Source organism: Galleria mellonella, unplaced genomic scaffold (assembly GCF_026898425.1).
Source record: "Galleria mellonella isolate WM207_F2 unplaced genomic scaffold, CSIRO_AGI_GalMel_v1 utg36, whole genome shotgun sequence".
In the NCBI taxonomy this organism is placed as follows: Eukaryota; Metazoa; Arthropoda; class Insecta; order Lepidoptera; family Pyralidae; genus Galleria; species Galleria mellonella.
In genome coordinates, this window is record NW_026442086.1 from 6,384,207 (window position 1) to 6,411,688 (window position 27,482).

At 33.3% G+C, this 27,482-nt stretch overlaps 1 protein-coding gene across 1 annotated transcript; it reads left to right on the forward strand.

The window, feature by feature from the left end:
- The first annotated feature begins 45 nt into the window (after window positions 1-45).
- On the forward strand, window positions 46-26,667 carry LOC113514626 (venom carboxylesterase-6-like). Its single transcript, XM_052897206.1, has 10 exons — window positions 46-281; window positions 3,980-4,076; window positions 5,257-5,442; window positions 9,035-9,220; window positions 18,889-19,079; window positions 21,009-21,177; window positions 22,179-22,360; window positions 23,983-24,133; window positions 25,482-25,605; window positions 26,434-26,667. Exons 1-10 carry the CDS (start codon window positions 93-95, stop codon window positions 26,609-26,611), a joined length of 1,653 nt encoding a protein of 550 aa, XP_052753166.1. The 5' UTR covers window positions 46-92; the 3' UTR covers window positions 26,612-26,667.
- The last annotated feature ends 815 nt before the right edge of the window (window positions 26,668-27,482 follow it).

Sequence of the window (27,482 nt, forward strand, 5' to 3'; positions counted from 1 at the left end):
AACAGTTGCTACAAAAGCTACGTCATCCTCATTCCAATAAAACATAAACGTTCAAAGATAACCGGTCGAGTACTTTACTGTATTGTGTCAAGATGATACATAAGACTGTTGTGTTATTATTTATTTTAATCGGCTCGGCCTCAACGTATCTTAGTCCAATAGTTAATTTAACCGATGGTGCGATACATGGTGTTTGGAAGACGTCCGTTAAAGGGCGAACGTTTGCTAGTTTTTATGGGATTCCGTATGCGGAACCACCGATAAATAAAAATAGATTTAAGGTAAGTTTCGCATTGTTAATTTAATAATGGCTTTAGGAACCTATACGATGAACCAAATAATTATTCTATAAGTTACATACTTATAATTTAATTAATTCTAACAATTGTTGATTCCTTCTCGAGTTTTAATCGAAGTCGTTAGTTCTACATAAAATTAAAATTCTACTGATCCTATAGAATATATTAAGACAGCGATTTCTTAAATGTGAGACTTAATAATGACAAAAAATTTTGAATGTACCTGAATTAACTGAACTGTGGCTCAAATTTCCTCATCATTTATCAACCTATTGTCCCTGAAGTTTTAAATTCACGTAAGTCAAAATTTGGCAATTTACAAAGAGCAAAAAAAATTTGAATAAAATTTTTCTCTCCATTGTATTAGATTTTATAATAAAGAGGTCGATTCAGAGGCGCAATTTCTCTAAACTAAAAAGAGGTAGCTCTTCCTTATATTTAGAATTTAATAGTTTCTCTTAATTAATGTTTTACCGACCATAAACCGTAAACTAATTTTATAATTATGTTGCTTTAATTAAAATTAAGTAAAAGATTAAAGAATGGCGCCTCAGAATCGACCTCATTATAACAAAACATGATGTTCTTCAAAAACCTCGTATCTTATTTCATTCAGAAACCAATATACAATTTTACGATCTAATAATACATATTTCCTTAACAACATTATAGACGTGAAATTGGATCTAATGAAAGGAATTCAATTACTTTAACAAACAATACAAAAATGACGAATTTTTTTGGCAAATTCGACGCAATTTTTGTTCCATTACAGGAGCTTAATGAAAATGAACTGTTAACTACGATTCTGCTCGCATCTAATTCAGAATGTGTTTTACTTCATTTAAATTTATTAAATGGTTAATCATGATTAATTAACATGGACATAATTAATAACATTTACATATTATTGTAGTACATTTTGGATCGAAAACCTCCTTCTTTCCCAATTTTTCGTCGTTTTTATTTCTTCGAAATATGAACGATTTAAAAACATTTGAATCTTGAGAAATGCACGTGAATATTTTACGTGAACAATTAGCTTCCAATTATTTATTTAACTCAGTGAGGACTTTCAATTTGTAAGAGTTCATCTAACCAGAAAATTTATAAAGTTAATTTATTCCGCTTCCCATTTCTGGCCGTTTGTTTGTTTATAACAGTTAACAATTTGTTAACTGTTTATTTTCTATCTTCATCTAGTTACAATTTTACCTTAAAACTCTCATAGAGTTTTAAAACTCTATAGAGTTTAAAACCCTCAAATAGAGAGAAATAGGTTCAATTAGACAAACAAATAATGTATGTAAAGTTATACATATACCTTCGTAAGTCTATTGTCTAACTTAAAAAAGATTAGACCTCTCTCTTTCTCGTTTACAATACACCTATTATAACATTATCATTTTCTTTAACAGTATACTATATAATATGCATTTATTTACTACTAGCGGCCCGTCCCGGCTTCGCACGGGTGGACATTATTACAACATTTAAAAAAATTGGTTATTGTGACATAACAATAATAGTTGGACGTATGGTATCGCGAAATTTTTTGTAGTTATTGATATTTTCTTCAATATTGTAGAACATACTTTTGTTCTATCACCAATGGTTTCCGTAGCGCACGCGACAAAAGATATTTTATAACATTTTTTTACACCTTGAGTTACGTTACTAAAGTTTTAGTAAGGACCCCTAATCTTTTCTAGCAATAAATATAGCCTATGTTATTCAGGGTGAATGTAGCTTTCTAATGATGAAAGAATTTTTTAAATCGGCAAAGTAGTTTTTGAGTTTATTCATTACAAACATACACACAAAAATACAAATGTTTCCTGTTTATAAATATTATTAGTTTTTAACCGCGACTTGGTCCATGTGAGCCGGATAAAAATAGCCAATGTCTTTGTCCATCTCATATAGTACCTACGTGTATACCAAATTGCAGAAGGATTGGTTAAATCGTTAAGAATTATAATGTAAAATGAACAAAGACATAGGCTACGTGTTATCCTGGTAGATAAATCACGATCACGAAGGGGAAGTTGCAAGTAAAAACTAAATAAATATTATTGACATATTATGCAATGCACGGTTAAATAAAATGGTACAATGGGCATATTGTAAACGAGATAATAGTCTAATTTTTGTTAAGTTAGACAATTAAACCATTAAATTATAAAATGATTATTATTATTAAATATTTAATGTAATTATGTACATAGTTACAGCTTTTGTTTTTACAAGTATAATGTTTCTATGAAGACTTAGTTGGAAAATGAACCTTATTAAGATATAGTTCTGCCAGTATCTTGCACAACAATAGCTTCACAATTGGACTATACTTTTTTTGTGGTAGTTCTGGACTGCGCAAATGACAGAGCGATTCGTCCTTTTTTTTGATATGAGCGACGGGTCAACTCTAAATATGGGAAATGGACTCCATTCTAGTAAACGCCTTAATAGTAATCGTGTAACTTAAGTTTAGATACCTTAGATTGAGACTATTTGGCCTGAAACTGCTCAAGCAGATACCAATATAAATAAAATTATTAAAAATTATTAAAAATATGAATATTTTCCCTCAGTTTGTGAAGTAGTTTTGAATAACTCAAACGATTTATAACGCGTCCCATCAAGATTATTAGTGATCCAAGAGCTGATAGCTACTTTGCACAAAGTAAATTTAACATTTAAATACGCTGCGATTTGATGTATTGGGAGACTATCAGAACATAAATGTAAAAATAAGAATTTCTGTCTAAAATTAATAAATAACTTTGAATAATATCATGAAAAAAAAATAATGAAAAATAAATCATAAATATGACCGCAGATACAATCTTTAATCTATGTAAACATACAAAATGTAAAGTATGAGTATAATAATCCAAAATCACAAATAAAGGGTTGAATGTTGGAATTCTAAAGAGTATAAATTTGATTTCATCGATTTTACTAATGATGGATTGATTGATGAGCGATAGGCATTACATTTATAGGAGCATAACATTTATTGTAATATTCCTATAGATGTCGTAAGAGGCGACTAAACGAATTTAATGGTCGAGAAATGGGCAGCCGCGTCCATTTTTAAAACATTACCAAAAGCCAAACTGCGATTGCTTACCCGCCCACCAAGTAACTAGTACTGGCAAACTCCGCTTATGGAGGAAACTACACTGAACAGTGGACAGTAAACGGCAAATACATTTTTTTTTATACAACTAAGAATGTCAAACAAACTGACGGCCCACCTGATGGAAATTGGTAACCGTCGCCTATAGACATGAGCAGTACCATGGACATAACAGAGTATACTGTTTCGCCCATGATACTCCCCATGCGTTGCCATCCCTGAGGAATCAGGTGTTATTCCTCTGTACCCAGTAAATTCACGCCATATCCCACCATTCAAACCGAAACACAGAACTAGGTGTTTTCTTGCGGAAGTCCACATCACTAGTTATTTGATTAAAATTATTTTGCCTAATTCCGATGCTATTAGTATGTATATGACTGCTAACGATTCGCACTGTTTTCATTTGTCAACCCACATCGCTTTCAGAAAACAATTGATTTTTGTCACTGGATATTGGATTATTGTGTTCTTTCTTTTACACTTTATATAAATAAATATATGTACACACATAGGCTACCACACAAATGTGTCGCAGGATGCAGAGCCTCCGCAAACGTGGACTGGAGTTCGGGACGCGAGTAAACCTCTCGCCCACTGCTTGCAGTACGAACCATCCGTGAAGCGAGTAACAGGTAAGCCTACTGAAATAATTATCACCAACTATTCAATTCTGCTCCCCTAGTATCTAGAAATGGATTGTAAATAATGGAGTGTGACAGCCCATTTCACGCGGTTGCCCTTGGAAACCATCAAGGTAAATTCTTGTGGAATTCGTTAGGATGGATTCACTGACCTACTTTCATACTCACCTACCATCGCTGAGTGAAGCCTCGTCAGCGTATACTGATAACCATTCTATTATCACCCATTAAAAATATTGCCTTAGTATTTTACGGGAAATCAACTAGGTAACGTCAGATATTCGCTAATAATCAACAATTTATTGAATGCCAAAATGGTAATGGAACTCCAATTACTATAATTTATCAAATAGTCTCTTAAGACAAATGAGAGTTCTAATAATATTCTACCTATAAACAAGTTACAGGTAAATTCCACTGAAATAATGTTACCATCTACTCAGTTTTGCCCTCTATCTAAGTACTGATAATGAACAACCATTTATTAAGAGCTTTCATAACTTTTACTTACCGAAGTGTTGCAACGTCGCGATTATCTGTCAACTATAAAAAACAATTTAACGTTTTTCAATATTTTTGACTGCTAATTTAAAACATTAATCATAGAATATTAATAAATATTATAAATATTAATCATATAAATCTACTATTAAAAACTTTGCACCTAATTCATATTTTTTTAATTCCATACATACATACATATCTGTCACGCCTGTCTCCCATTAGGGTAGGCAGAAACAATGGAATGCCAAATGCTTCGATTCAAACAAACCTCTTTCGCTTCTTCCACATTCATCAATCTTGTCATACACGCTCGCCGGTTACGGGTACTTTTAATTTGGCCTTTTATATTAATCAGTTAGAAATATTGAAAACTGTTCAATTGATTTTAAAAACTGACATACAATTGCAACGTTGCTATACTTTATTATGAACAACACCAAGAACACCTTTACAGTATTTGCATAGAAATGGAGGTTATTGAACCATTTATGGAGTAGGCTTTTGAATTAAATTATGATAAAGATATCTATAAAGTAATTTACAGACAGAGACAGATAATACTACTGAAATAACGTGATCGCCTCCTACTCAATTCTGCCTTCCTAGTATTTCATAGAAAATCAATTAGGTACCTACAATAAATTATTGTCACTTTTTTACGTTCCAGGTAGTGAAAATTGCTTGTATGTCAATGTACATACAGCAAACCTGAACCCTGAGAAACTCTTACCTGTGGTGGTTTTCATTCATGGAGGGGCGTTTATGTACGGCTCAGGATACCACTATGGGCCCTTCCTTCTAATGGACAGGGATTTAGTAGTTGTCACATTGCATTACAGGTTAGGACCCTTGGGTAAGTACCCTTTGTTTCCTATACCTAATTCTCAAGAACAATATATCTCTCTTCTTTAAGCTCCACATACTTTTGTTCGATGTTTAAAATCAAACCATAAATCGTACATGTATAGTATTGTCGTACACAATTTAGTATAGAAAAAACCCCATTACGATTCTAATTATCGTTTGGATTATTATAAGCGAAAAATCGCGTTATGTATGGCGGACTTTAAATAGCCCTATGTCTGACTGCTGGGCACAAATTTCTATCACACTTTATTATTTTGCTTGCTAATATTATAAATGTGAAAGTGAGCTTGTTTGTTTCTTACCTTATAGTGCTTTAACAACATAACCAATCACTATGAAATTTAGTATACGCGTATTATGTGGAAAGAAATAAAAGAAAGATAAGTTTGAAGAATGATATAGGCTTCTTTTTATTCCAAACGGTAAACATATCCCAGTCACGCGGACGAAGTCACGGGTAAAAGTTATATATACGAAAGTTTCTATGTGTGAATGTATAGATATTTGTTACTCTTTCATGCAAAAACTACTGAACGGATTTTAATGAAATTTCGTACACGAATACGGTTATAATATTAACTTAGTACTTCATGTACTGATTCACACGAGCAAAGCCGCGTGATACAGCTAGTACACATATAAGTAACTAAGTTTTGAATGTTATTACGATGTTTATGCAACGGGAAAACTAATTTCCAGTAACTTAACGAGGTCACCAAAAAGGGATATGTTTTTCATACATTACCATATTTTATTTGCTTATCTACAAAGAAGGAACTCAATATTTTATAAGTTACGTATAACATGGTAATCTCGAGTCGAATTCATTAATATTTGAATATTACAGTTAAATAAGTATGACAAAATTTTATCTACCGTATGCAAACATAAAAGGTTATCATACAGTGGCCATATTAGCTGTCACAAGCGGTAACATCAAACCATCTGATAATGTAGCTCTAATGATGTAAAATACATGTCAAAATTTAATGCTTATAGGCATTCTGAATAGAGATTTATTAGACGTAACATATAGATAGAATAGATAATTACAGGTCATAAATCTTTAGTAATATTTCTTCTTTAATAAGAACGTACTTTCACGAAATATCTAACAGTTTTATATTATATAATACTAAGAATATATACCATCGTCTAAATAGCGACCTGCCCTGACTTCTCGCATGATCAGCCTTTTAAATCTAAAAGAAATGAGACTAAATGCAAGGAGACTAGAGAACCGTGTAACTGATTAAGTTTTCATATACATTTTATTTCAATAAAAAAAACGCGCCATTTTTTTCTTTGTCGCAAGTTATTAAATGAAAATTTTTCACATATCAAGTCGATTTTTTAATTTCGAATTTGGAATTCCGGAGACACACTATCTATATAATCAATTATTTTTTTTATTTATTCATGACCATGGATACAAGTCCTTCAGTCGTAAACATAAATGATATTTAAAAAAAAAGAAAATATAGTACAAATTCTATATAATCTAAAATCAGCCCATGTTACTCGCTTATAATGTAGCTTTCCACAGATAAAATATTCTTGTTTAATTTATTAAATTATAAAAAAAAAATATTTTATCCATTACAACAAAAAATTATGTCTTTATAAAATTAGTTTTTTTTTTTTTTTTATTTAGATAATCAGGTCACAGAAACCATTAATACATACAAATGCATATTATACCTATATAAATGTCGAATATTGTTTACATAATATTGTAGAATACAAAAAAACTGGTTTCATTTCAGATAGCAAACGGGATTTTTTCCTCTTTGATAACCATATCTAATTAAATAAATTAAAGAATTAGATAACATACATAATGTGAAGTCGTCTTCATAACTTCGTTAAAAATTGATTAAGTAATATGAATAATTGTGACAAAATGTTATCTACCATGTAAACAAAAGAGTTATCGTTTAAAATGGCCGTGGCCGCTGGCGGTAAACCGTCGCATGTTTAAATCACTATACTCGTATACAGCATCAGACCATACGATATCGTAATGTAGTATGAATAGATAAATGAATTTTTATTTACTAAATATTGGTGATAAGTGATTGCCAGTAGCAGATCTTAAAATTAATTACACTTGTTTAGTAAACGTAAATATATATATATATATATATTTACGTTTACTAAAATAATGCAGTCGTAAAATTAACAACTAACTTTAACAAAGTTGATTGTTTTAAATTACAATTGTTTAAAAAGTCTTTTAAAGAATAGAAATAATTATTAATTAGATGGTCATCAATAGTTGTCTTTTAAATCGTGCGTAGGTCAAACTTTTAATATTATCAGACAATTTATTAATAATATAATTTATTTTAATACCTAAAACGACCATACTAGCTGTCTGATGGTAAATAGTCACTGTAGCCTATGAACGCCTAGGATGTCACGTGCGCGTATTTATTCACATCTATAGTAAACGATTTTCAAAAATAAGTCCCACAAAATAAGACTTCAATTGTGACATGACTGGTTAAGTCATTTTGGTTTAAAAACTAAACTACTAAATCGAATTAGATAAAATCTCTATGCAACTAATCTTTAAGTAAATCCTTTCAGATAAGAAAGAATTTTCCAAATCGATTTACAACTAAGGGAGTTATGAAGTAACAAATATAAAAAAAAATACAACCGAATTGAGAAACTATATCTATTTCAAGTTTGTTGAAAAGTAAATGTCACACAATCCAACAAGCTGTTACCATATTGCATAGTTGCAAATCCTTCATAATCTAATATTACTTACACTATGTTCTATTATTATTTTTTATACAACTTAGAATGGCAAACAAGCTGACGGCCCACCTGATGGAAAGTGGTAACCGTCGCCTATAGACATGAGCAGTACCGTGGACGTAACAGAGTATACTGTTTCGCCCATGATACCCCCCATACGTTGCCATTCCTGAAGACTCGGGTGTTATTCCTCTGTACCCTGTAAATTCTCGCCATATCCCACCCTTCAAACCGAAACACAGTCATGCAAACACAACTGCTTCACGGTAGAAACACGAATGGGACAGAGGTACCCAAGCAATCGACTTTTGTACAAAGTCTCCCTCTGGTGAATATATAATAATTTATGATAATTACACAACTTCTTTGCTATACTGAGAGTTTGAAAGTTTGCTTGATTAAAACTATAATACAAAACTTCATATATTATGTGCAACTACAATATTAAATTACATTTACTATACGATGAATAAGATGGGCAGCAGCTTCCGTCTTTAAACATCACCAAAAACTAAATATATTTTTTTTTATGTTGTTTCTTCAAAATCAGTTAGCTAATTAGCTTGAATACTCTTAGAATAATTGTTTTACGAGTACCAATAAAAACAGAAGAAAACTGTTTACTTATTCTTATACTTCTTTCGAGTCAAACAAAAAAAAACTTTGAAAGGAAAACGTTTTAAAAAGTTTCAGGCTGTATGGCTAAGTACCTTTGCGTTTTCCTTTATAGATAAATTGTTACAATTACACAAGATATTTCTTACTACAATTTCACTACTTATTTAGATATTATATTGATTTCTCCACAGGTTTTTTGAGTACGGGTGACGATGTCCTGCCTGGAAATTTAGGGCTGAAAGATCAAGCCTTTGCTTTGCATTGGATTAAAAAAAATATCCGTGCATTTGGCGGGAATCCTGACAGCATAACCTTAACGGGACATTCCGCTGGCGGATCTAGTGTGCATTATCATCTTCTATCTCCAATGTCTAGAGGTAAATTTATTTTTATTTATTTATTTATTTATTTATTTAACAAAGTATGTTTGTATTAGCACAGAATTTATCATTGCCTCCTACACTAGGCTGAGCCTGTCCTGTAGGAAGCAGTACTCGTGTTATCATATACATGCATATAGATATTAAACATAGGCTTTTTAGCAGTACTCACAATTGTGTAACTAATCTGTATAATACAATTATTTTATTTATTTATTTTTTCTTTCTCTCACCACCAATACACATGTATAAATAAGTATTATGAATGAGTGTGTGTGCATGCGTGTGTGTGTGGTGTGTGTCTCTCTGTGTGTGTGTTTGTGTGTGTGTGTGTTTGTGTGTGTGTGTTTGTGTGTGTGTGTGTGTGTGTGTGTGTGTGTGTGTGTGTGTTTGTATGTATGTGACCAGTATTTTCATTTATATGATTAACAAGAGCATGTTTTCAGTATCGTCATAATTCATAGATTTCAGATGTTCGCTTACTTTTGATTTTGTTTCTTTTAGGGTGCAGTTCTTTAGATTGTAAATTTTGCAAAATTTATTATATATGAATGGGATCATGCAAGAAGAGAAGCGTCTGGCAAAACTAGTTTTAGTAGTAGGTGTAGGGAGAGTGTAAAAACGCTTGTTTGAAGCCTTAGGGTTATTCAGTGACTTTTGGATTATGCTGTGACCAATAGTTATAATTTTGAAAATATACAGTTTACGAACGCTTAAGACCTTTGCGTCATTAAATAAAGAAGCTGTTGAATATCTAAAAGGCTTTTTGAACATGACCTTTAATATAGAACGCTGAGCTCTTTCTAGTTTCAGCAATATGATCTTAGCAGCAGATCCCCAAACTCGGATGCAATAAGTAAGTACTGACTGACACAATAATTTATTATTAATTAAAAACAAGGAAATAACACACAAATACATATTTTGTGATAAAACATATATACTGAGCAATTAACAGTTACTGACAGATAAAATTGTGGGAGTGTTGACATAATTATTTTGAATTAATGTCATAATTAGCTATTTCTCGCGGCTTTGTCCACGTACATTAATATATAAAGTGCCCTATGTGTTACATTAGAATATAACCCACCCATGTACTAAATAGTCAATTCCATCTAAATATAATTGCGTAACAACATATAAATACCCAAACATGCTTATCTGTAATTTTAGTAAGTAAATTTTAGGATAATATAACACAAAATATATTATTTTTTATTTACTTATTTGCTTATTTACTACTTACTTATTTATTTACCTATATACATACTTATTTACCTTTTTACCTATTTGCTTATTTTTACTTATTTACTTAGAATTTTGAAGAAAAAAATAAACCACCCCTGTCTATCCCGTGGATGTCGTAAGAGGCGACTAAGGGAGGGCAAAGAATGGGCAGAAGCGTCCCTCTTAAAACATCTCTAAAAGTCTAACTGCGGTTGCCAGTCTACTTGCCAAGCATGGCAATACCCCCCAAGGAGGAGGCTTATGTTCAGCAGTGGACAGTTATGATATGATGATGATGATAACATGTAAACTGGATGATTACATTAACACAGAATAATTTGATTGCAACAGGTAAAACGGCGGTGTACAACTAGTACCTAATAATACAATTTTATTATATTAAATTAAAGAAACAATAACGTAGCGATTGTTATCTGATATTCTAAACCAATTTGTTTTATGAACTCCACAAGAGGACGCCGCCCTTCCTTCGATTGCCCATTCAATTCGCATGAAATTGGTCACGCGACAAATTGACATAAAACAGGTTATCATCTACCTTTTATCTAACAAAGGCCATTCTCGGGGTCATTGAGATTTAGGTATTGTTGCCATGTTGAAAAATTTTGCTCTGCAAAAAATTTGTTGTATTAAATAATTAGTCACCGTGTGATCCCGGCATAAAATGGCTCACCCCTTCCTTTCCTGTGAGTGTCGTAAGCGACACCCACAGAAAAAAGAGCTAGCCTCTAGAGGCGACTAAGAGAACTTCTATAGAATCTTAGATTATATACATAGATAGAGCATCGAGCCTCGAAGTCAACTTTTTGTCTGCAAATTGTCAAATTAGCTGACTCGTTTTTTTTTTTTTAATTATGTTCTACATACTTACGCACAGAATGTGTATTGTTGTATCTATATTTAATTATTATAAGAAATAAAATGACTCAATTGTGCATTAAAAAGGTGCATAATTTATAAGACAAAATAAATATAGAAATTATAAAGGAATCACTCGTAACTATTTATCATGCAAAATTGTATGAAAAAGTTGACCCGTTTCTCGAAGCATTTGTATGGAGATACTCTATCTATATAATTTAAGTATAGAATATATGAAAACAAATTTTGTCAGTCAATAATTCAAAAACGACAAAAATATTTAACCTCTGTACTAACAGTGAACGTGCCAAGTTAGTATGGAAGGCACACAATTAATATAACACAAAATATATTATTTTTTAAGTCGTTTTTCAACTCGTATTTCTTCGGTGAAAATATTTATTTTCATTAGTACTGCTCATGTCTATAGACGACGATTACCACCTTCCATCAAGTGGGCCGTCAGCTTGTTTGCCATTCTAAGTTGTATAAATAAATTAGTAGAACACTTTCTAAAAATGATTCTATCAATTTTCTCTATTCTATATATGTATTGTGAAGCTACGATAAGACAAAACCTTTAAATTGCTTATCAAAGGTAAAGAAATCACTGTATCTATTAATAGGTTGAAACCTGTCTATATTTTAAACGACCACACCACACTTAACGACCAAGACACGAACAATCCTGAAGCTAGAAGCTGAAGAAACTAGTCGTTCTGGACGTCATGTGCGATTTACAGATTTTGGTCCCCCTTAATCAGGTCTCAAGGGGCGAATGATGTAAACTTCAACCTATTTCAAACCTACGTAGATTCAGAAAAATAAATAGTGACGTGCTTAATCTTTTTGTCTTTAGCAATTGGTGTGCGGAAAAAAATTTGGTATCTAGATTTACCAGAGGGAGACTTTGTACAAAAGTCGTTTGCTTGGGTCCCTCTGTCCCATTCGTCTTTCAACCGTGAAGCAGTTGTGTTTGCATGGCTGTGTTTCGGTTTGAAGGGTGGGATATGGCGTGAATTTACGGGGTACAGAGGAATACTCTGTACCTGATCTTACATACAATCTGAAACCGAAACAGTGAATTTACAGGGTACAGAAGAATAACACTCAAGTCCTCAGGAATGGCATCGTATGGGGGGCATCATGGGCGAATACTCTGTTATGTCCATGGTACTGCTCATGTCTATAGGCGACGGTTACCACTTTCCATCAGGTGGGCCGTCAGCTTGTTTGCCATTCTAAGTTGTATAAATATAAATATATATATATATATATATATATATATATATATATATATGTTATGAGTTATGAGGTAACAAACAAAAAGCAATACAACAACTGAAAACCTCCTCCTTTTCGAAGTCGGTTAAAAACTATTCTATATCTAAAGTTGAAGCAAACAATACATATTTATAACGCATTGTTTGTGCTGTAACTTCTTGATGGAACTTGATGGATCTTATATCGACTGAAGATGAAGTTTCGAAACTGGTTGCGTGTATAAAAAATAAAAACATTTTTTTTAACATACTTAGAATAGCAACATTTGAGTCCTCAGGAATGGCAACGTATGGAGGGTATCATGGGCGAAACAGTATACTCTGTTATGTCCATGGTATTGCTCATGTCTATAGGCGACGGCTACCACTTTCCATCAGGTGGGCCGTCAGCTTGTTTGCCATTCTACGTTGTATAAAAAAAAAGCAAATAAGCTAACGACCCATCTGATGGAAAGCGGTAACGCTTATAGACATGAACATTCAATTAATCAATTACTTTAATTGACTTATTGAACAGCATGTTATTAATATTCAGGGGGAGGGGGGAACCGGTTGTTCGTAATGCGGACTACCAGTTCCATTGCTGGCAATATAGTCAGGCCTACCTCTACGTGGTCTCACCTGGGCATCATCGTGTTGAATTCCAGGTGTATTTATCACGACACACTAACTGACCTGCCATTTCGGGGGCAAGGGATTGTTAGTAATGCGAACTACCAGTCCCATTTGCAGGACTACATTGGTTACATACTTAAAAATATATAAAACCTTTTTTTATTCAGATACTATACTCATAGTTTAAATTACCTTAATTTAATTTACATTAGTATAATATATTTGTACATAATTTTAATTAATTATATATTCTTCTCTTTCCGCGTCTAGGGAAAGTAGATAAAGTTTTGTTTGTCAGATAAAGATATACCTGAAGAAGGTAAAATTTGCCTTATTTATTAGCACTATTTGTTTGATTTACTCTTTAGCCCCTCTGGTTGATATCTCTTTAGCAATATCTACTGTTAACGCCGATCTGGAATGTATATCTGCCTGGAGTAAATCTCATGGTCTTGTTATAAACCCCTTGAAGACAAAGCAATTATTATTGGGAGTCCCATACTTATTTCCAAAATTTCCTCGACCAGTCTTCCGCCTGTGGTTTTTGATGGGGTTATGATAGATTACCAGAAAAAAGTAAAAAATCTTGGCATTATTTTTGATAACACTAATATGGTCTCCAAAATCTCGGAGGTCAGTAAAAAAATGTTTGCTGCAAAAATAGACATTAATTTCCTCCCAGTTAACACCAAAATTGCGCTCGCACACACATACCCATTCTTGATTATGCCGACTCATGTTATTTAGACCTCACCAAATTAGCGTCTCCAAAATTTATGTATGCTTCATATTTGGTCTTAAATATGATTTTATTTCACTCAACTCAAGTGGCTCTCTATCCGTTTTCGTCGTAATCTGCATATCCTGTCTCTTCTTTACACAATCCTTTTTAATCCTGCTGCTCCTGATTATCTAAAAGACCGATTCTTGTTTCTCAGTGAGGCTAATGATCATACTTTACGCAGTGTCAATAACCTCCGACTTAAATTTCCCACTCATTCTTCTTCCTTTTATTCTAGATCCTTTACTGTTCAGGCAGTTCGTCTATGGAACTCACTACCTACCTCTATTCGGTGCGCTCAAACTCTTACTAGCTTCAAAACCTCTGTTAAATCTTACTACCTCTCACTTTAGTACTATTTTCCTGTGTTCTCTCTTCGTTTTCCTTCATCATTTTTTTCTGTTGTATGTATGCTGTTAAGTATGTGTATGTTATGTATATATTTAATTGTGTATATATTATATATGTATGTGTATGTATGTATGTATGTTATGTATATATTTAATTGTGTATATATTATATATGTATGTGTATATATGTATGTATGTATTTATATATGTTTGTATATGATAATATTTATATAATAGTGCGCCACCTACCCTTTGTCTTTTTCTCAATGTCCTCTACCCAAAGGTTGTCTGGACGAGAGTGCTTAGCGATAACACCGCCTTCCTTTTCTATCACTTCTCACTTGGTGCAATAAAGTGTAAATAAATAAATAAATAAAATAAATAAATAAAAGCCCTTAAAATAATATAAAAAAAAATAATTTTAATATAGACATTAGACAAACATAAATTAATCAATCAAATACTTTAATGAATTTAAATAATTTTATTTCAAATTCCTTGGTTGTCAGGTATGTAGCTTATAACATAGTAAATAGTGATAAAGCAATAGCATATACGCTATTTACATCAGACATGAATGAAGATATCTAGGTCACAGATAATATAATACTAAGATTACGTAAGAATATCATGTCTTTTGATTTTACACTGTGACAATGTAAACAAATGTGTGACGTAAATTGACGCAGGTATAACTACGTTATTTAACTTGAATATTATATCTTTTTTTTAATGGATGATAATGAAATGGTAACTCTGTCTGCGCTAACGGTATACGCTTGCGGATCACCAGTGAAGGTTGATAAGTGAGAATGAAAGGGCAGGTCAGTTCGTCATGAATACACCTAGAATCCAGGATAATGGTTTCCAGAGAAGACCACGTGGAGGTCGACCTGACAGGGTACATTGCTAGTAATGGGGCTGTTAGATCCCATTATTATATATATATATATATATATATATATATATATATATATATAAATTTAGATCCTTAAATTTCTCTCTTAATGATTGACGACTTCCCATACAATAAATCGCATGAATGGCACGTTTTCATGATGCTAAAATGCTTTTATCTATCAAAATCACGTTCATCAAGGAAATTTTTCACAAGTCTGATTTTTATTATAACGGTTGAGTCATACTGTACTATAATTATTTGTGTCGGCTTTACTTACGTTTAACACCGCTACCAGGGGAAAGGGATTGTTAATAATGGGATTTAACAGCCCCATTACTAGCAATGTACCCTGTCAGGTCGACCTCCACGTGGTCTTCTCTGGAAACCATTATCCTGGATTCTAGGTGTATTCATGACGAACTGACCTGCCCTTTCATTCTCACTTATCAACCTTCACTGGTGATCCGCAAGCGTATACCGTTAGCGCAGACAGAGTTACCATTTCATTATCATCCATTAAAAAAAAGATATAATATTCAAGTTAAATAACGTAGTTATACCTGCGTCAATTTACGTCACACATTTGTTTACATTGTCACAGTGTAAAATCAATAGACATGATATTCTTACGTAATCTTAGTATTATATTATCTGTGACCTAGATATCTTCATTCATGTCTGATGTAAATAGCGTATATGCTATTGCTTTATCACTATTTACTATGTTATAAGCTACATACCTGACAACCAAGGAATTTGAAATAAAATTATTTAAATTCATTAAAGTATTTGATTGATTAATTTATGTTTGTCTAATGTCTATATTAAAATTATTTTTTTTTATATTATTTTAAGGGCTTTTACCTTCTTCAGGTATATCAGTCCTATTGTACCCTGAACTGATTTCTCAAACAAAACTTTATCTACTTTCCCTAGACGCGGAAAGAGAAGAATATATAATTAATTAAAATTATGTACAAATATATTATACTAATGTAAATTAAATTAAGGTAATTTAAACTATGAGTATAGTATCTGAATAAAAAAAGGTTTTATATATTTTTAAGTATGTAACCAATGTAGTCCTGCAAATGGGACTGGTAGTTCGCATTACTAACAATCCCTTGCCCCCCGAAATGGCAGGTCAGTTAGTGTGTCGTGATAAATACACCTGGAATTCAACACGATGATGCCCAGGTGAGACCACGTAGAGGTAGGCCTGACTATATTGCCAGCAATGGAACTGGTAGTCCGCATTACGAACAACCGGTTCCCCCCTCCCCCTGAATATTAATAACATGCTGTTCAATAAGTCAATTAAAGTAATTGATTAATTGAATGTTCATGTCTATAAGCGTTACCGCTTTCCATCAGATGGGTCGTTAGCTTATTTGCTTTTTTTATACAACGTAGAATGGCAAACAAGCTGACGGCCCACCTGATGGAAAGTGGTAGCCGTCGCCTATAGACATGAGCAATACCATGGACATAACAGAGTATACTGTTTCGCCCATGATACCCTCCATACGTTGCCATTCCTGAGGACTCAAATGTTGCTATTCTAAGTATGTTAAAAAAAATGTTTTTATTTTTTATACACGCAACCAGTTTCGAAACTTCATCTTCAGTCGATATAAGATCCATCAAGTTCCATCAAGAAGTTACAGCACAAACAATGCGTTATAAATATGTATTGTTTGCTTCAACTTTAGATATAGAATAGTTTTTAACCGACTTCGAAAAGGAGGAGGTTTTCAGTTGTTGTATTGCTTTTTGTTTGTTACCTCATAACTGCGTCAGTTCTAAATCGATTTGGAAAATTCTTTTTTTTTTTTATCTGAAAAAATTTTTACTGATTGATCCCATAGAAGTTTTATCAAAAGCAGTACTTTAGTTTAGTTTTTAGATCCATACGAGTATAACTGATTTTATCACAATTGAAACCGGTTTTTTTTTTGTGGAACACAATCTTTAATTATATAACGATAAATGGACATGGATGACCCCCACTAGATACTCCATTTAGTAAGGGTCGTTCTAGATGATGCCCATTTCATCATCACCACTCAATGATGATGAAATGGACATGACGCTATTTATCAATAAAAATACGTAAATATATCTTGTTATTTTACATTTAAAACGTGTTCATTAAAGTTTTACCAATAAAACATTAACCGTTTTACTACAAAAAAGTTAAACATTTATAAGGGTAGATATTCAATATATATTTAGAATATATGGTTACAAAAGCCTATCCTAAATCTGTTTGTGTCTAAGCAAAAAAATGTCCATGTTATTAAAAATGTAAAGTATTTATTATATTTAATTTTATTATAATAATCTATAGATTTTGACACTTAAAAATTATACATAAACATTATTGCGAAAAAGAATGAGTTTATGATATTTCAGACAATTAATAAAAAATACTAGATTGAATCCTATTGTTACTGTTTCTGGTACTCTTCTAAATAAGGTCTCGCATTTTAAATATCTGGGTCACTGGATCACGGAATTTTGTGCAATAAAATGAACATGGATAGAGGGCGTAGCCTCTGGCTGTACGATGTAACATGTTAGCTCGCAGGTTTCTTTTTGATGGCTGAAAATGGTATGGTAACCCCGCCTGCGCTAACGGGATACGCTGGCGGAGCCCCAGTGAAGGGTGATAGATGAGAATGAAAACAGGCCAGTTAGCCCATCATGATGGATTCATCAGGAATTAATCATGATAGTTTCCAGGGAGAACCGCGAGAAGGTCGACCTGGTTGGGTATATTGCTAGCAATGGGATTCTCAGTCTCCATTACTAACAATCCCTTTCCCTCCTGGCTCGTAGGTTTGGATGTTGTACAAAACCGGTTAAAGACATGCTTTTTGAAGTATATTTCCAGTCATTTCAGTCTGTGGGTAAACTATAGGCAGCGAGCATACGTACAGTATAACAACACGTTCCGGGTGCTGATGGAGTTGCCGCGGTTTTGCAGCGCCTCTAGCATGTTCGCTGAGGCGAACGCTGATGACTTTCATGCCATCATACGTAAACGAACTGCCTCACTGCTTAGTCGCCTCCGTGCCAGCTCCAACAGCATTCTTAGGGTATTGACCTACCAATAGAACTTTCCGTTTCTTTGACGCTGGATACGTCTCTGTACAGAAAAGTAGACATGCCGGAAAGGCGGACAGTCTTAAACATCTAAAATTTGTTTTAATTTTCTTTAGATTGTACTAACATTTTTATAAGATTTTTGTACACGTAATATGGATATAAGTCTGAAATAAAAATTATTATTATTCTTTACATTTTCAACAAAATTCACACCTACCTTTTTAAAGAGAGAGAAGATGGCAAACTAACCCCCAGCAGAAGTACAGTCGGCCGAGGTTTAAGGCCCCAGGGAAAGAAACCGGCGTACTATGCGGGCAGTATCTAAGAGCACCGCTTTTTGCATTCTTCTCGAGAGTGAGCCGCCTCGGAAACTTAACCGTCTGAGATGTTATTATTATTATTACGTTGACTCAGCAATATTTAATCACGTAGACAGATTTTTGTTAAACACTGTTTAAATAAACAGTATTTTAATTATTTTTTGTGATGAAAGCGTAAATGTGTACTTCTAGGTACCTTCGCCAGAGCTATAGCTTACAGCGGGTCAGCGTTCGCTCCCTGGGCATTTGCAGAGAAACCGGTTGAGAAGGCGAAAGCCCTGGCCACTTTGGTGGGCTGCCCAACCAATAGCAGCCAGGATATGATTGACTGCTTAACAGATAAACCTGGTGAAGACATTGTTGGAGCTCAAGTCCATTTTACGGTAAAATATCTATACATTACATTTCCCACAAACAATCTACATTACATTTATATTAATTAATAATTAATTAATAAAATCTTATTTTTATATAAATGATATTTAGAATAATATGCCATTTATTTGGATACTTTTTTTTTATTTACTGTCTGACTTGCGTCATCTACCTTTCTCTCTGTACTTATTTACTATTTATACCAGGTTGTCTGTAAGAGATTGCTTTTAGCGATTAGGCCGCCTTTTGTATATGCACATTCTGTATAAAGACTCCTTGTTTAAATCTCTTTTATGCGCAATAAAGATTTTATTATTATTATTAAAATTCTTACTATACTTACTAATTCTATTAATATTATAAATGTGAAAATTTTTAAGAATGAATGATTGTTTGTTACTCTTTCATGCAAAAACTATGGTACTGAACGGATTTTAATGAAATTTGGTACACAAGTAGGTGACATCCTAACTCAGCATGTATGATACTTTATTTACTAATCCACTATGGCAAAGCCGAGACAAATATATAGAGACTCTTTACTGTTACCTCCAAAAGTTTACAATAGTAAACGTATTATTAGATACAAACAATTCCAAGAAATTATCACATTGTGAAAACAATAGGCGACTTTATCGTTAAAAGCGATCTCCTTCAGGCTTCTTCGTGTTTTTTGATTGTTATCTCATGGCACTTAAAGACTCAACCAATCGTCATGAAAGTTTGTATACTATATATGGATGGAGAATAACATAGGTTACAATTTATCCCGGTCAATGAACTGTCCACGTCACGCGAACGAAGTCGCGGATAAATACTATATACCATATGTATATATATTCTCTCCCACTTCTCGATTATTCTCGAAAGCGCTCATTTAACTCTAATGAATAATTTTTATGGGGATTACAGATGAAAAAAAAAACTTTGTAAACAAAAATAAAGAAATAAGAAACATTGTTTAAAAGTTTAAATTGTTTAAAATTATTTATATTTATAGTTTCTTTTTTGTTAAAAAGAAAATTTGTATACATCCAGAGGGAGACTTTGTACAAAAGTCGTTTGCTTGGGTACCTCTGTCCCTTTCGTGTTTCTACCGTAAAGCAGTTGTGTTTGCATGGCTGTGTTTCGGTTTGAAGGGTGGGATATGACGTGAATTTACATGGTACAGAGGAATAACACCTGAGTCCTCAGGAATGGCAACGCATGGGGGGTATCATGGGCGAAACAGTATACTCTGTTATGTCCATGGTACTGCTCATGTCTATAGGCGACGGTTACCACTTTCCATCAGGTGGGCCGTCAGCTTGTTTGCCATTCTAAGTTGTATATAAAAAAAAATTATCAAATTTTGTCGCTCTTTAATTAAATATGTACAATTTGGTTACAAAAAGCTTCAAAATGAGGGTCGACAAATACCACCAACTATCCCATCACGGGTTATAATCTTGTCTTTTTTTTCATTTAAGTCAATTACTATGTTTTGCCCACAGTTTCGTATGCGTGGAGTTTGGAAGTAGATAATGACACACACACCAAATTTTAAGGTCGTCCTTCAGAAACACAACAGTGGAAACTAGTTTTGGAACATAAAGTCGGAAGTAACATATAAACAGATAGACACACATAGGCGTAAATATGGGGAAGCCGGGGAGCTCACCCCGAAATTTGCCGGTGCCCTGGGGTGGGCACCGGATGAAAGGAAAATTTCGCAAAAAAAACATGTCTAACACGTGCGCCTTTTTTAAGCAGTCAGCTCAAGGGAAATAATTCTAAATATACAAATGTACATACAGACAAAAATACTAAAAATATTATTTTGGCATTTATTGCTGTTAAATTCATTTTTTTTTCTTTAACATCTCTTGTATACATTTTAATATATATATATTTATAAAAATGATTTTAATTTAGCTTGTTTCCCTCCAATTTTGCAGGGTTGGAAGGATCAAATGTTTACTGAATTTATTCCAACGATAGAGCCTCAAGGTTCTAAGAACCCTTTCCTGACCCAACACCCGTACGAGGCTACACGATCTGGTGATATTACAAAAGTGCCTCTCATTGCTTCTGTCACTTCTGAAGAAGGATTGTACCCTGCTGCAGGTAATTAATTTACCTATAATTACTAATTAAAAGATGAAGTAAGAATGTATATATTTGTTATTTTATATATTTACTTGTTTATATATGTAAATTTTAGTATGTATATATATCCATTATTACTAGTACCGCTTTCGTGTATTTTGACACTTCCCATAAGTTGAAGCATTCTCTCTCCGAATATTTTATAGCATTATGTCCGCCTTGTACACATACATGTATTAATAAATAAATAAGTAAATGTTAGTTGAAAGGTCTCAGGTGTGTGTGTAAGTGTGTGTTATACTTTTTCCTCAACCACTGACAACTGAAGTATAAAATGCACAGTGAAGCGATTTCCTCAAATGTTTTGGAGGGTATCAGGTAACTCAGGACCAGTCCTTATTGCGAGCTCTGTGTTCAACAGCGTCCAATTGATGACCGACATATACATTTTGCCCTTGTAATGAAATGCCATATCATTTAAGAATTGACTATATTTTTCATATACAATTTTATATATATATATATATAAAATAAATGTATATCATACCTAATTACTGTATGCTATTTTATATGTACTCAATATATAATTTAAATCGCAGTTAAAAAATACATTGTTTATAACATTTTTAACAATGCACGATATCTAAATTATCCTGTTTTCATTAATTTAATATATTCTTTAAGAACAAGTAATTAAGAAATTAAAAAATTATTTTATTTAAAGATAAAAAAATCCTTTGAGAATATTATTCACCCCCTATTAATTATTAATTTATATTATTATCTATTTATTGAGTTAAATATTTGACTGGAAAAGAAGAAATAAATATCTATGATCACCAATGACAATTGCAAATTAAAATTGATCATAATAATTCGTATCTCAAAAAGGGGATAGAAAAATAAAAGCAACTATTAAGTTAAGAACGATTAAAAAATATTGGACGAATTAATTATCAAACAAGAAGCTATTACGTCAAACATTACCACAGTAATAATAATTATTAATATTTCTCCAGCTTATGTAAAACCGAATGTTTTACCTGAGTTAGAAGATCAATGGGAAGATCTCGCCGCCACCATCTTCCAATACAATGACACACTGTCCGAAGATCAGCACAAAAACGTCGCGTCTAAGATAAAGAAATACTATTTCGACGGTAAACCAATTAACCAGGAAACCTATCCTCAACTTGTTCAGGTAATAATCGTGCGATCCACATAAAAAAACATTTCGATAAAAATTCTAACAAGTAAGCTAGCCACCAACCTGATTAATAAAGGGAAAGTAATTGTTAATAATGGAGTCTAATAGCCCCATTGCTAGCAATATATTCTAATAGGTCGATCTCCACGCTGCTCCCCCTGGAAACTATTTAGTTAATTGTTGATGAAGCAGTTGTGTTTGCATGGCTGTGTTTCGGTTTGAAGGGTGGGATATGGCGTGAATTTACAGGGTACAGAGGAATAACATCTGAGTCCTCAGGAATGGCAACGCATGGGGTGTATCATGGGCGAAACAGTATACTCTGTTATGTCCATGGTACTGCTCATGTCTATAGACGACGGTTACCACTTTTCATCAGGTGGACCGTCAGCTTGTTTGCCATTCTAAGTTGTAAAAAAAAAATTCAAGTCAATTGACCTGTTTTCATCTCCTCACTGGTGTCCCACCAGCGTATACCGATAGCGTAGACGGAGTTACCGTTTATTCTTCACCCATTAAAAAAGAACCTGAAAAACACCGTTGCATGCGCATAAACATGAACAGTACCATGAACATTGGTGATATCCTTATATGTTGTCATTATTGAATAGGCATAGGTAACATCGGTACTGATTTAATAAATATAAATATATATATATATATATATATTGGGTTTTATTGAACACTGATGTCAGAAAAAAGGTCACCATCCATTCTGATATCGCCCATACCGGTCGGATATCTATATTAACTTCGATCGGATTTTTGATTTTGACATTAAATATTGTATAAGTATGTATATAATAAAAATCTATTGTATAAGTAAGTGGGTATTATATTTATTTATAGTATATGTATTTATGTAATATTTTATTATGTATCTTAATATTTTATTCAACTTTTATATTATATTTGTTTATGTGCTCTAAATATTAACAGTTGTAGCACTTCAGCTGCCCGCTAACAACATGTTTTCTAATTGCATCGGGTTGACTGGAAGAGATCTCTGTCAGAGATAAGTTCACCCTTGCTCACAATATTTATAAATGCATTAACAATGTAATTTACAAGTGCAATAATGAGATAACTGAAACAATAAATACAAATGTCTTATACATAATACGACTTTTGCACAATCTCTGATCAGTTAGTAAGTTAAAATTACGTTAATGTACAAATTATTACCTGAGAATGTCCTCCTCTTAGATAATATAGTTCCAAACAGGTATTACTAGTTTTCGCCCGTGACTTCGTCCACGTGACCATGTAACTTAATTGTCTTTTACCATTTTAAGTAAATTTTATAATATTTTTTTTTATCTATTAAAACTCTAAAAAGTAACATACAAACTCACTTTCATTGGTGGGAGAGGATTATTCATGTCAAGGACTAGTGACATCATTGATGGCAATCTACCCTCTCAAGTCATCTACGTGATCGCCACTGGAAACCATGATGATTAATTCCTGATGAATTCGACACAATAGACCAATTTATTTGACTTTATCCTCACCTGTCATCATTCATTAGACCCCGCCTGCATATACCAATACCACACGCGGGGTTACCCATCTGTTTTCATCATTTTTTTTTAAATTATAATTATAACTTACAGGCCCTAAGTGACCGTCTATTCGTAGTAGACGTGAACAGACTGGCCCAAACGTACGCGGAATCTTCGCGGCAGCCCGTTTACGTGTACCGGTACAGCTTCCGGGGGGAGAAGAGCTTCACCACCTTCCTGACACACGACTACAATAACTACGGTAACACTATAACCGTTGCTCATTGCTAACAATATACTTTATCAAGTTGACATCCGCGCACTTCCGGAAACCATCTTGGTACCATTTCAAGCTAAATTCGTCATGGTAAACTAACTGACTGCTTCCATCCTCACCTACTGTACTTATACAATTGTATCGTTGTGTTTGTAAATTGCCTTGCTTATTACCTATATTGTATAATGCAAATAAAGTATTCATTCTTCACTGGTACCCCGCCAGTGATAAGCAATAACACATGCATGATAACCATTTCATTAAACGTTAGTAAATTTTCTATAAATTACAATTTGATAATGACACGAAAGTCACTCCGAGAAGGAATTTTTTACCAGAGGAAAACTGAACAAATGTCGTTTCTTTGAATAGTTAGCTTTGTGCCTTGAAATAGCTTTGTAAGGTTTCAGTTTTGATTTAAAGTATGAATTATGGTAGTGAAATGAAAAAATACAGGGTACAAAGGCGTAAGATCTTAAGATACTCAGCAACGCATAAGAGTACCCATATTTATAATGCTGTGGTGCTAAATAGTGTATATATATATATATATATATATATATATGTACATATATATTTCTTTTATTAAGAAATTTCGCGGCTGGTTTTTGCCCATAACAAAATATCAATGTTTCTGCTCTTTTTAGAGAAAAAAAAAACTGAATTGTGACCATTTTGTGATACTATGACACACGCATGAATGGAAAAAAAATGTTACTTCTTTTATGTTTTACGCTTTTTTTGTATATGTATTCTTTTATCTCTTTTTATTATGTATGTCTATCTATGACTGTTATTATTTGTGTGCTGTAAGTAACGCAAATAAATTATATACCTATCTATCTATAGGCGATAATAGCCACTTATTATACATATAAACGTCATAGAATATTCTCTAATATTCATGGTGCTGTAAGTGCATATCTATAGGGGATGGTTGCCACTTCCAATATGTTGGGCTTCTAGCTTATTAGGTAGTTCAAGTTACAAACAAAAGATTGTCATTATAAAACTTCTACTTAATAATTTATATCATTATCATATCAGCCTTTAACTGTCCACTGCTGAACATAAGCATTCCCCTTGGGGGGTTTTATTAGTAGTTGCCACGCATGGCAGGCAGATTGGCAACCGCAGTTAGGCTTTAGAGATGTTTTAAGAGGGACGCTGCTGCCCATCCTTCATCCTCCCTTAGTTGGTTCTTACGACACCCACGGGACTGGAAGGGGTGGCCTATTCTATGCCGGGACCATACGGCCATAGCATAATTTATAATCAGGAGTAATAAAAGTAAGGATAAAAAAGTCCGAAGTTATTAGAGTCCTTTTTTCAGGGGTATCCCACGCCGACGACTTGTTCCACATATTCTACGTGGATACGATGGTGGGGACGACCTCTGCTGATCACCAAATGAGCGACATAATGATTGACGTGCTCTACAGCTTCGCCAGTACAGGGTAAGTTCATTAAACTCAAATTTAAGGACTTAACCATGGTTCGCCTAGTGATATGTGAATATGCCGGTACGGGCCAACGTTGGGGCTCGGTGGACTACAAAAGGGAACCCGGGTCCCCAATTTTATGGCGCGGCGAGGGATGCCGTGTGGTTTTAGCCGATAGGAGTCCGGCAGTACTCATACGCCTCCCCCAGGGCGTTTGGATCTGCATGATGCATTTCTCCATGATAAAAAAAAGTGATATGTGAGTATATGAAATGTTATGTTCATCACAATGGTAACAGTCGCCATATGCCATTGACTACCCGATTATTTTATGTGTGAGAATGGTAACCCTGCCTGCGCTATCGATATACGCTAGTAGGGCACTAGTCAGGCGTGATAGGTGAGGTTTCATTACCTCACTGGTGTCATTGCTAATAATATCGATATCAGGTCTACCTCCACACGGTTTCCCTGGAAACCATCTCCATTAATTAATGTGCCACATCACTATGGACTAACTGGCATGCTTTGATCCTCGTCTATCTTACCTCGCTGGCTCACTACCTATCTCCCTCACTGGGGTTACCATTTCATTTTGAAAAGGGAATATTGTGTTAGTTTCGCCATTTGAAGAGGCTGCATGAAAATCATTTTTATGTGGGACAAATACATAAAAAATAACTTTTTGAAAATTTGCCCATTGTTGATATTCCTTTCCTTTTGATACTGGGAACATACTGAGCAGAATAGGGTTCGAATCTCATTGGACCGAATTGTCGGAAGGTAATTTTCAAACTATTTTTTTTTTTATTAATATGGCTATAATTTTTAATTATACCTCAGAGTTCCGAACTTGACTGATGAAGGAAAATGGCTCCCAGTAGACGTCGGGTCTACCGAGCTCAACTATTTGGAGATATCATCGCCTCAGGATATCGAGACGAAGAACAGCTCTGACTTTGGACACAAATCATTCTGGGATAGTCTTGGCTTTGTTGAAAACGAACAATATAATAAATAATAATTTAAAATTGACGCAATATTTTACTTTGTATTCTATAATAAAATACAAAAATTGATAAAATTAAATTGTCTATCATTTTAACTTGTAACTTTACACCTTGTACAGCTCATGTATACAAATATATATTTATATATATATATATATATATATATATATATATATATATATATATATATATATATATATATATATATATTTAAAATGGCGGGGACAACCCCACCAGGATATATAAAACGACTGATACGATTATGTCAAGACGTTGACAAACATATAAAACATTATAAAAGAGTAATTTTAGCTTGTTTTTGGTGGATCCTACTTAAATTTTGCTTGGACTACGTTAAAGCCTGTCACCATATATCTATTTATTGCATATCCATATACCATATAACATATATACCATATCTGAAACTATTTCTTCTGTTTCTACTTTTCCTTGTCCTTCTCTTCTCGTTATGTACCTTTAGTCATATATTTTACTGTAATTCCCTGTACTTTACCTAACTACAAGTATTTACCTAACCTAACTAATAGTACTTAAAATTTCCAGAAAAAAATTGCGCAAACGTCCCCAAGCCCATTTCACTTTTCTCCAAGAATTTTATTACTTCAAATTTTTGCGAATAGAAATATTGTTATCCAAAATTGTAAACCCAATCTGGCAACGCTGTAAGAAACTAATTGTCAGCGCAATAATAATTATGCAAGGTCAACAAAGAAAATGATGGTCTGTCATTGTTTACAATCATGAGAAACATCCTTGCGTATGTATCTACAATAAAGTCCCGTTAGATTCGGACACAAAGGACGCTCTGGGCCCTAGCCAGACATAGGCTGCCTTTGTTAAATGTTTTATTTAAACTATTCA

Bases quoted from the DNA above. Each gene is read 5' to 3' on its own strand.
- LOC113514626 (XM_052897206.1), top strand. From the start codon at position 93: ATGATACATAAGACTGTTGTGTTATTATTTATTTTAATCGGCTCGGCC. The intron at 282-3,979 runs GTAAGTTTCGCA...AATGTGTCGCAG, and splicing joins TAAATAAAAATAGATTTAAG to GATGCAGAGCCTCCGCAAAC. The intron at 25,606-26,433 runs GTAAGTTCATTA...ATTATACCTCAG, and splicing joins TACAGCTTCGCCAGTACAGG to AGTTCCGAACTTGACTGATG.